The sequence below is a fragment of the Triticum dicoccoides genome, chromosome 4A (genome assembly GCF_002162155.2).
Source record: "Triticum dicoccoides isolate Atlit2015 ecotype Zavitan chromosome 4A, WEW_v2.0, whole genome shotgun sequence".
Taxonomy (NCBI): Eukaryota; Viridiplantae; Streptophyta; class Magnoliopsida; order Poales; family Poaceae; genus Triticum; species Triticum dicoccoides.
The window spans coordinates 717,348,717-717,359,821 of NC_041386.1; the positions used below are offsets into that span (position 1 = coordinate 717,348,717).

The 11,105-nt window shown below is 41.9% G+C and overlaps 1 protein-coding gene across 1 annotated transcript; it reads left to right on the forward strand.

Annotated features, from left to right (window-relative positions):
- Positions 1-3,045: 3,045 nt before the first annotated feature.
- Positions 3,046-6,824, forward strand: LOC119288135 (probable leucine-rich repeat receptor-like protein kinase At1g35710). Its single transcript, XM_037567760.1, has 2 exons — positions 3,046-6,186; positions 6,279-6,824. The coding sequence occupies exon 1, from the start codon at positions 3,066-3,068 to the stop codon at positions 5,862-5,864; it is 2,799 nt and encodes a 932-aa protein (XP_037423657.1). The 5' UTR covers positions 3,046-3,065; the 3' UTR covers positions 5,865-6,186; positions 6,279-6,824.
- The last annotated feature ends 4,281 nt before the right edge of the window (positions 6,825-11,105 follow it).

Here is an 11,105-nt window from a genome sequence, read left to right on the forward strand (position 1 = left end):
GAGGCTGCAAGGCCGTAGAGAACAGTCAGAACAAAATTCACCTGGCCATGAAAATAGTAACTCGTCATATATGTGTTGTTCTTGGAGATATAATCAGAGAGCAAATGGCTATTAACGGACAATAAGTTACTAACAGCGGGTCTACTCCTTCTACAACTATTCCTTCGAGGCTGACAGCGAGTAAGAGGGAAAGTGTTGACCGCCTTCATGCATTGCTAAGGAGTGAATTCCCATATGAAATATGTCTTAGGGGTGGGACAACAAATATAACAAGTTGCATCAGCAAGATGGTGTGGTTGGGGCTGAAGCCATAAATTTCCTAGGGGCAAAAGTATTCATTCTAGTTCACTCCCTTCCCTTTAAATAGGGGGTAACCGATTCCTCCCCTCCCCTCCCCTCAAATTGACAAGATGACTTAGCAATTTACACAAGTTTATCTCGTTGTCTAACTTTCAAATCCACACTCGCATGTCTCAGTCCTTTTCTCCCCACTGTGCACACTTATGTGATTGCGTAGTCAAATATGAGGCCAGAAAAATTGGAAACTGATGCAGGTTTACTGCTCGAGCACTAGTACCTTTTTATCAATAAAAGACTATATTAATATCAAACTGAAACAATGCAATGTCAAGAGCTAGCTGAGACATGACAACTAGAGATCCCGATTTCCCCCGCCATAGAGGGAGGCAGGGAGGGAGAGGGAGAGAGAGAGAGAGAGAGAGAGAGAGAGAGAGAGAGAGAGAGAGAGAGAGAGAGAGAGAGAGAGAGACGATGGCAAACTCACCTGCTCTTCGTACTCAACAAAATAACCGGGAACCATTTACTGTGCTAAAACCTAGGGAACGGTGGTTTCCTTATTCTCACTCTGCTCTTTCTTTACTTGAGGAAGAAGCCCTTTGTCTTCCTTGTTGTGGGAGGAAAAATAAACTTCACATATTCTGAATTTTCCAAAAAGCTCATAAAAACTGAAATTTGCAGATAAAAATTGTGAAAAACTCCTCTACTAAGCATATAGTGATTATATCATGCATCAAAGTTACTTACAAAAAACTAAAATCAACATAAACTTATTTTCTAAGTCACCAGTAGTAGAAAAAATAGCATAATGTAAAGCATTATTAAAAAAAAGTAATTGGATAAATGGAGGAGTCACATACCAAGGGGAGATACCTTCAAAGGAATTTGAAAATAGTGCAAGGAGCAAGGAGATCAAAATGGCGCATCAAAGCACCAGGAAAATTTTGGTAGATTTTTTGGAATATTGTAAGACGGTAGGGTACAACTTTTTTCTCGGCAATATTTTTCTGACCATGTGTTCCTTACCATAGGTGGTAATGGAACTGTTTCCTTACAGTTTTAAGAGCATTCATTAGGACCCCGCAAAAAGAAAGAGCATTCCTTGGGGTGTTTTTTATTCAAAGGATTTTCATAGGATTTTTGGAGGATTATAATCCTTAGGGATTTTCCTACGTTGGTCATCTGATCCAATAGAAACATTCTCCAAAGTATCATTTGTAGTACGTTTCATAGAAAATCTAACATCCACTTCAACTTCTTGAATAAAAGCCTTTAATGTAATCAAACAAATGCAAATCATGTAGGATTCAAATGCGCTTTTACAATCCTGGAACATCCTGAGACCGTATCCTGGAGGTTCGCCCCTTGGGTGTCTTCTCTATTTTCTCAGCATACCAGGCTTTGTGCCGAAGGCCGTCTATGGCCCGGACATCTCCATTCTAGAAAGCGCCCTTACCACTGAAATTCAAAAAAATTGTTTGACAAATTTTGAAGGATCCTCTTCCATCTAGGACGTCGGTGATCAAGAGACATAACCCGGGGAATGGGTTGTGCCCTCTGTGTGATGCCCGAGAGATAGGGATTGCCATCCTCTTCTCTTGCACATCAGCTAGACTACTTTGGAGTTTTATCCGTGAGGATCTGGGCCAGACTGGGCAACCCTGACCTGGCTGGGTTCCTGCAAACCCGTGCCAACCAATCCGGGAAAACAAGGCGCCTCTTCTGGCTGGTGCTTGCAGCACTAGCTTGGACGTTGTTGACACATAATAAGATGGCGATCTAGCTGGTCTTTCTTAGGCGAGCCTCTGACTCGATCTTTAAATTTGCATTTTTGCAGCACTGACATCTTCTGTATATGCAGAATGATCCACTGGGCCTTTTGATGGATCTGATGACTGATGTTGTTCCCTGACTGGCCTCGCCGTAGACTTCCTAAGACGCCGGCCACTTGGTGGTCTTTTTTCCGCTTTCTTTTATACTCCATCCGGTCCTAAATATAAGTCTTTTTAGACATTTCAATACAAACTGCATACGAATGTATATAGACATAATTTAAAGTGCAGACTTATTTTGCTCCGTATGTAGTCCCTTATTGAAATCCTTAGAAAGAATTATATTTAGGAACGGAGGGAGTACTTTCTTTGGGCGAGTTTGTGCTGTTGCTCCAGCCGTATATTTTATTTGATTACACTTGAACTTGTTGTTTGGACTTGGTGATAGTGTTGATGGGTTTGTTTATAAAGCGGGGCGAAAGTCTATTTCGAGAATTTTCCACGGTCAATCAAACGGGAAATTCTAGTGGTGTTGAGGTAGCATACATCCAAATTACTACAGTACCTTTGATGGCCAATCTCGTGATGCTGTCTAACGCACGTCCTGCTTTCAAAGTTTTCGGAAGAATGCATACCATTTTTGTGGTTCCCATTCTCTCGGTCAAGCAACGAGAGCCACGTCACCCATCATTTGGCTGCCTAGTTTGCTTTATGTAGCTATCGGATGTTTGGCAGCCGGTTTATATGACCATCCGTCCAATTATTGGAATCTACAGCATATATTGGCGTGTGAGATAATGGAACCCAGCCATCCGCAGATCGGTATGCACATGGCCCCAGCACGTACGAATGACTTTGACTTCCATGGCCAGCGTGGTCACCGTGAACATATGGACATATGTACGTGTGCGTTCCTCCATCCACTATTTAAACAGCGTGCTAGCGGCCATTAGCTCTCACAACCACCAGAGCAAATTCCATCCAGCCTAGCTAGCCATGGAGACGGAGCCACCCAAGATGCTCGCCGTGATGGCGACGATGATGATGATGGCCACCGCCGCTGCACTTGTACCGGAGGCGGCGGTGCTTGCAGGACAGGCGAGGGCGCTCCTCGTCTGGAAAGCCAGCCTCGACGACCAAAGCCAGCACACACTGCAGTCCTGGGAGAACATCTCGGCGCCCTGCAGCTGGCGTGGCATCACGTGCACAAGGCAACAGCGCCGGCCGGTGATCAGCGGCATCTCTCTGCGGGGGATGCGGCTGAGAGGGGCGCTGGGGCCACTCGACTTCTCAGCCTTGGCGACCCTGACGAGCCTCGACCTCTCGCACAACCACCTCAGCGGGAGCATCCCTGCCGGCATTGAGGTCCTCGGAGAGCTCCGTGCTCTGCTTCTACAAAGCAACCAGATAAGAGGCTCCGTTCCACTAGGCCTAGCAAATCTCACAAAATTACGCTCCTTAATGCTTCATGAAAATGAAATCTCCGGGGGAATACCAAGGCACATAGGCAACATGAGTAATCTTGTGACCCTCACCTTGTGGGTCAATCACTTGGTTGGTCAAATCCCCTTTGAAATAGGCAACCTAAAGCACTTGGTTACATTAGATTTTTCTGATAATAATCTTTCAGGCTCAATCCCAAGCACTATAGGTGACTTGACAAAACTCACTACCTTGTACCTTGACGGCAACCAACTCTTTGGACACATCCCTCGAGAACTTGGTCATTTGGTCAATTTAAAGGACTTGGGCCTTAGCCGAAACACATTCTCAGGTTCCATTCCAATAAATTTGTTTAATTCGACCAAGCTCACTATCTTATATCTATGGGGCAACAAGCTCTCTGGTCAAATTCCACAAGAATTTGGTCAGCTAGTTAACTTGGAGGAATTAGAACTTAATACAAACACACTCTCAGGTTCTATCCCAATCACTATAGGGAATTTGACCAAACTCACTAGATTATACCTTTTCCAGAACCAACTTTTGGGGCAAATTCCACGAGTGCTAGGTTATATGATGAACTTAAAAGAATTGGCTCTATATGAAAATACACTCTCAGGGAACATTCCAAGAAATTTATGTAATTTGACCAAGCTCACTGTCTTAATTCTTTCACGCAATAGACTTTCTGGTCAGATTCCACAAGAATTAGGTTACCTTGTGAACTTAAATGACTTGGATCTTACTTTTAATACACTCTCAGGTCCTATCCCAGTCACCATAGGCAATCTGACAAAACTCAATATATTAAGCCTTTTCATGAACCAACTTTCGGGGCAAATTCCACGAGAATTGGGTGACCTTGTGAACTTAGAGGAGTTGGATCTTAATATTAACAAACTATCAGGTTCCATCCCAAACAGCTTACGAAGTTTGACAAAGCTCACCAAGTTATGCCTTGCACAAAACCAACTCTCTGGATCTATTCCTCAAGGAATTGGCAAGTTAACGAGCCTAGTTCAACTGCAACTCCCTTTTAACAACCTCTCTGGTTCCTTGCCATCTGGTCTTTGTGCGGGAGGTCAGCTACAAATTTTGATCGTTAACGACAACAACTTGGTTGGACCCTTGCCATCAAGCTTGCTAAGTTGTACAAGCTTAGTCAGGATTCGACTTGAACGGAATTACCTCGAAGGAGATATCACCGAGATGGGAGCTCATCCAAATCTTGTCTATATTGATATAAGTTCAAATAAACTATTTGGTAAACTATCTCATCGTTGGGCTGAGTGCTACAATCTTACAGCGCTACATGCATCAAAAAACAATATAACCGGAGTAATACCATCAAGTATTGGGAAATTATCTTGTTTGGGGATACTTGATGTTTCATCAAATAAGCTTGAAGGACAAATTCCTCCAGAAATTGGCAATATAACGATGTTGTTCAGTTTGAGCCTTTTTGGTAACTTGCTCCAGGGAAATATGCCCGCAGAAATTGGATCATTGAAAAATCTGGAATATCTAGATTTATCATCAAACAACCTAACTGGGCAGATACCAGGATCAATTCAGCATTGTTTGAAGCTTCACTCACTAAAGTTGAGCCATAATCACTTCAATGGTACAATTCCTAATGAACTAGGGATGTTGGTAAACCTACAAGATATGTTGGATCTAAGTGAAAATTCAATTGATGGCGCTATTCCTAGTCAACTAGGTGGTCTTACTATGCTTGAAGCCTTGAATCTTTCTCACAATGCACTGAACGGAAGCATTCCACCATCATTTCAGAGCATGAACAGCCTCCTATACATGGATATGTCATATAACAAATTAGAAGGGTCAGTGCCACATACTAGGCTCTTTGAAGAGGCTCCAATCAAATGGTTTAAGCATAATAAGAAATTGTGTGGTGTTGTAACAGGTTTGCCCCCTTGTGATCTTCCTCAAAGTAGTGAACAAGGGAAAAAGTCTGGTGCTATTTTACTCTCTATAATAGCCGCTATTGCATCTTTAGTGTTTGTCATTGCACTGGTAACATGGCAGTGCAAAAAGAAGAAAACCAAGACAGCAGTTACAGATGAACCACAACAAACCAAGATGTTCACCATTTGGAATTTTGATGGGGAGGATGTGTACAAGAAAATTGTTGATGCCACAAACAATTTCAGCAACTCTCATTGCATTGGATCTGGAGGGAATGGATCAGTCTACAGAGTCCAGTTACCAACAGGTGAATTGTTTGCAGTGAAAAAGATCCATATGATGGAAGATAATGAGCAATTTAACCGTGAAATACATGCATTGATGTATATTCGACATCGGAACATTGCAAAGTTATTTGGTTAATGCTCTGCAACCCAAGGAAGATTTCTTGTGTATGAATACATGGATAGAGGAAGCTTATCAGCATCTTTGGATGGTACAGAAACTGCAGTTGAATTGGATTGGCCGAGGAGGTTAAATATTGTTTGGGATGTTGCTCATGCTTTGTCTTACATGCATCATGACTGCTTCGCACCGATAGTCCACCGAGATATAACAAGCAACAACGTTTTGCTTGACCTGGAATTTAGAGTCTGCATCTCAGATTTTGGTCTAGCGAAAATACTAGATGTGGATGCATCGAACTGCACTAGTCTCGCAGGGACAAAAGGATATCTTGCCCCAGGTAAAATTATTATATCTATGTTGCTTACATCAATAATCTTACCATTATTTCAAGTACCTCTATGTTTTAACTCTCTATTGTTGATGTTTCAGAGCTTGCATACACAACAAGGGTGACGGAGAAGTGCGATGTCTATAGCTTTGGGATACTTGTTCTAGAGCTGTTCATGGGACATCATCCAGGTGATTTCCTTTCGTCCATGGACAACAACAACAAAAGTACATCAATTGAGAAATTGCTGGACACCCGGCTCCCACTCCCTGAACCTGAGGTCGCAACTAAGATATTTGAAGTGGTCGCCATTGCTGTTCGGTGCATAGAGCCTGATCCATCGCACCGTCCGACGATGCAGCAAGTAACCAATGTGTTGTCAGCAGCTGAGCAACCAGCTAATAATCTTGATTATCTCCACACTAGCATCGTCATCCCTGCCTGCTGGTCGTGAATGTTCATCTGATTATTACATCCGACACTGTCTATAACACATCATTTTATTCGCTAGATAGTTTGTTTCTGCTATGTATCATCCGCAGCTGCTGGTTGGCAATTAGCTACATATAAATATATTTTTGTATGGCAGAGCTCCTGCTATTTCTGTAAAACATTGATAAATAAATCCATCTGCATCCTCTTTCGGACGTCTCCTTTTGGTCCTTGTAGCCTTACAAGGTGCTCAAGCCTTTTAGCTGTTGCGTGTCACTTGGGGCTGCAGCAAGAAGGGATCCGCATTACCCTGTGGAGTCGGAGAATAGTGTTGTTTCACCCATACAAGAAACCATGTCAAAAGAAACCACACAATCTGAGGAAAAAACTCCCCATGGAAGAGGAGCAACTCAATCAGATCACGGAGGAGCGCAGCGTGCGTGCCTAGGTGAAGGCATCAGGGTCGTGCATTCGTGCAGGTTCTAACGGGCTAAGTCGAAAGAGTAGAACCTTGCGGCGGCGGGCACGGCGAGAACCAGGCGGCAGAGGAGCGCGGGAAGGAGGTAGTCCGGGGGACAGAGGGCAGCTGCTGCAGCGAGTAGAAGCGTTGTGAGCGTGGCACCCGCAGCCGCAACGGCTGGACAGCGGCAGGGTCATGCTTGGGGAGGAAATTTGTGCATCTGCTGTTAAGTAGAAAACCAATTGCTAACAGAGTATCCTTTCAACTTCTATTTTTTGCGAGGTAGAGTATCCTTGGAACTTGCCTGTTTATTCAAACACCACCAAGACAGTTTTTCTTGAAGAAATAGTGTTTTGGATGGGCTACCGTCTTCTTGGGCTCTACCTAACTGGTCGGCCCATACTACTGGGGCTTGTGCTCGACACTGTACATACCTTATGGAGAGCTCCTCCTCGGCGCCTATAGCGCCAGGAGAGAAAGCTGGCGCTCACGCGCGCGTTAAGTGGGCCGTGGCCCTTTAAGCGCTTCTCTTTCCGCTGGTCTTCGCTCGTTCGTTCGCTCGCTGGTGAAGGCCTCCTGTTGACTCTCTTAAACTATTTTTTCAAAAAAATCAAAGAAAGATTGCAAAAAAAAAGTTCACCGAATTTGAATAGAGTTGGAAAATTAGAAAAAAGTTCATTGATTTTAAAGAAAGTTACCGAATTTGAAAAAAGTTGGTTGGTTTTGAAGAAAAGTTCACAAATTTGAAGAAAAGTTCATCGAATTTGAAAAAAAGTTCATTGAAGTTAAAAAAAAGTTCATCGAGTTTCAAAAAAAAGTTCATTGAGTTTGAGAAAAAGCTTATCGAGTTTCAAAAAAGTTCATCAAGTTTGAGAAAAAGTTCATCAAACCTCAAGAAAGTTCAACGAATTTCAAAAAAAGTTCATCGAACTTCAAGAAAGTTCATTAATTTTGAGAGAGATTTCATCGACTTTCAAAAAAAGTTCATCGAGATTAAAATAAAGTTCATCAAGTTTCAAAAAAGTTCACGAGTTTGAAGAAAGTTCATCGAATTTGAGAAAAAGTTGACCAAATTTGAAATATAAAGTTCATTGAATTTGAGAAAAAGTTCATCGATTTTGCGCCGAACCAGGAAAAAGAAAAAAGAAAAAGGAAATAAGAAAAATGGAAAATAGAAAAAGGGAAAATGAAAAAAGAAAAGTACAAGGAAGATAAGAATGAGAAAGATGAACCTAATCAATTTAGGCTTGGCGGCGCGGTGGTGAGTGCAGTGTACGACGACACAAGAGGTTGCCCGTTCGAATCCTAGTGCACCCCCTTTTGTTTTGCATTGCGTTTTCAAACAACAGAAAAAAGGTTAAAGGGCCGGCCCATACAGCGTACGTGAGGGATTGGGGGTATGCGCCGTGTACCAACAAGCCTATATTGGGCGCTTAAGGCGCCAAATAGGAGTTGGCTACCTTATGTACCAACCAAAAACAAGACCACAAACCAGAGACCGACCCTTCCTGAACCGATTGGCCCAATATCTATTGTGCTGTTGGCAAGGTGAGCCATAGGTTTCAATCTGTTTCAAAACTCAAAAGAACTTTATATTTCTCTAGAGAAAACTTTATATTGGAATAAAAATTAAATGAAAATTCCCGCCAAGCAATGGGTCGAGGAACCCTTTTGTTTTGCATTGCGTTTTCAAACAACAGAAAAAAGGTTAAAGGGCCGGCCCATACAGCGTACGTGAGGGATTGGGGGTATGCGCCGTGTACCAACAAGCCTATATTGGGCGCTTAAGGCGCCAAATAGGAGTTGGCTACCTTATGTACCAACCAAAAACAAGACCACAAACCAGAGACCGACCCTTCCTGAACCGATTGGGCCAATATCTATTGTGCTGTTGGCAAGGTGAGCCATAGGTTTCAATCTGTTTCAAAACTCAAAAGAACTTTATATTTCTCTAGAGAAAACTTTATATTGGAATAAAAATTAAATGAAAATTCCCGCCAAGCAATGGGTCGAGGAACCTTTGTGGATCTATTGTCACCAATACTTTGCGAATTCTACTAAAAACCATTCAGGATAACATATGCACAGTGGCATAGAAGATCATACTTTACTTTCTGAATTGGCAACATAGAGTTCTATCTGTTTGGCAGGAAAATAATAGTGGTCGTGGCTTGTTCAATAGGTTCTTCTTCCAATGCATGAGGACGCACTATGCTTCTTTTTGCTCTTCTGACTTGGTTTTCCAATACATCTCATTCCGTCGCAAGATCATGCTGTGGGATGGGCGGTGCCATTCATCCTACTTGTTATTGGTGCTCACCTCCCATGCTTTGCCATCCTCTACCAATCTCCCTAACAACTAAATGTGATCCATATGCATGAGGAATAACCGGGTTATTTATAGGAGGTCACCGATTGATCAACGTTGTGTGTGGCCAGGACATCATCATTGCTTCACCAAACATCACATGCCAACAATTGTGATCATTTAATTCTACCATGAGTGGCGTAGTTGCTGACATTCATATGAATCATGGCGTATCTAAGTATGACCTTTCTTGTGCGAACTAGCAACATGACTCCGTCCTCTTTTGCCACGAGGACAAACACACAATAGGATAACAAATAGAGGATCAATTGTACGAAGGGAAGGGGGAAACTAGGGTTCAGGTGAGAGTGCAAGGGAACAACACGAACATGTGATTAAAAAGGGCGAGGATGCTAGCACTCCTATTTGGTCTGTTAGTATATACAAATTACAGAAAATCGAACAGTTTGTATTTAAGGCTGGAAATCTGATTAGTGAGGCGTTAATAGGGTCCAACGAGATCCGCGTACAATTTTGCGCGGTACATGAAGACCCCCTTATGAAATCAAAGTGGAATTACTCATGCTAGAGTTCTGGCTACACTAGTCATTGAGGGTTCATGCTCCTTTTTCACCAAACCTACTCGACCAACCAATCAGTTCGCCAATCCAACCCGTTATTGAGTTTTTAAATTAGACCGAGGTGATTTAGGATCCGACCGAGCAATGTGATCTGGATCTATTTCCCCGAGGACAATTTACAATGGGGGCAAACATAGGACATACTAGATCGTCGATGGTGCGTGTTGCCGCACCCGTCCATTATGGCGATAGAATCATAGGAATTTAAATATATGAAGGGAATAAATAAATAAATGTTAGAATCAAAATTAAGCACAAATCTAAAACAGAAGGATGTATTGAATAGTATTTCAACTAATCATGGTAAGATAATAATAGTTTCATAGCATCCCAATTGTTACTAAAATGTTGTTGCAAATAATGTTTTTCACAAAGATTTGAACTGATGGTTATTTCATAACCTCCATTCTTTCATTCGAATGTGTTTTTTGATCTTCAGGATGATTTTTGGAAGCAGATAGATTAACCACACAGAGTAGAAGAACCAAAACAAAAAAAAAAGCCTTGGCGCCTAGTAAGAAGCTACATCTTGAGATGAAGTTCATCAGAAAGCACAATTTGTAATAGTGTACAAAACCCAAAATATCCTTCCTAGACTATACCAGTCTTGATGCCATCGTTCACTTAAGGAATGCAGATGTACACACATGCAGGCGTGCTGAAGGCATGCATAGAAGTATTGCAATCTAAAAGGATCTTCATTTGGCACCACTAAAAAGGGGAAGAAATCTCATGGCACAACATGGTTAAATAACCAAATTTTCCCTTTCTCACGAGCAAGGTTAAATAATCAAAGCTTTCTGCACAACACAAGAATGTAGGTGATAAGTAGAATGATGTAATAGTTCCCATGCATTACTGCAACACATTTTAGGAAATAGATTATTTATAGAGTTGAGCACATAAAATGAAAATAAAGAATGGAATTGGAAGAAAGAACATTGTTTAATCAGTGATATATTAATGAAGTCACACGGACACTCATATGCTTAGTGCATTTTAAACGGTGCAACATATCCTTGACTGATCATTGAAATATTTAGTAAATGTGAAAAATCTTGTGGATTGCTACAATACATTTGTGTTG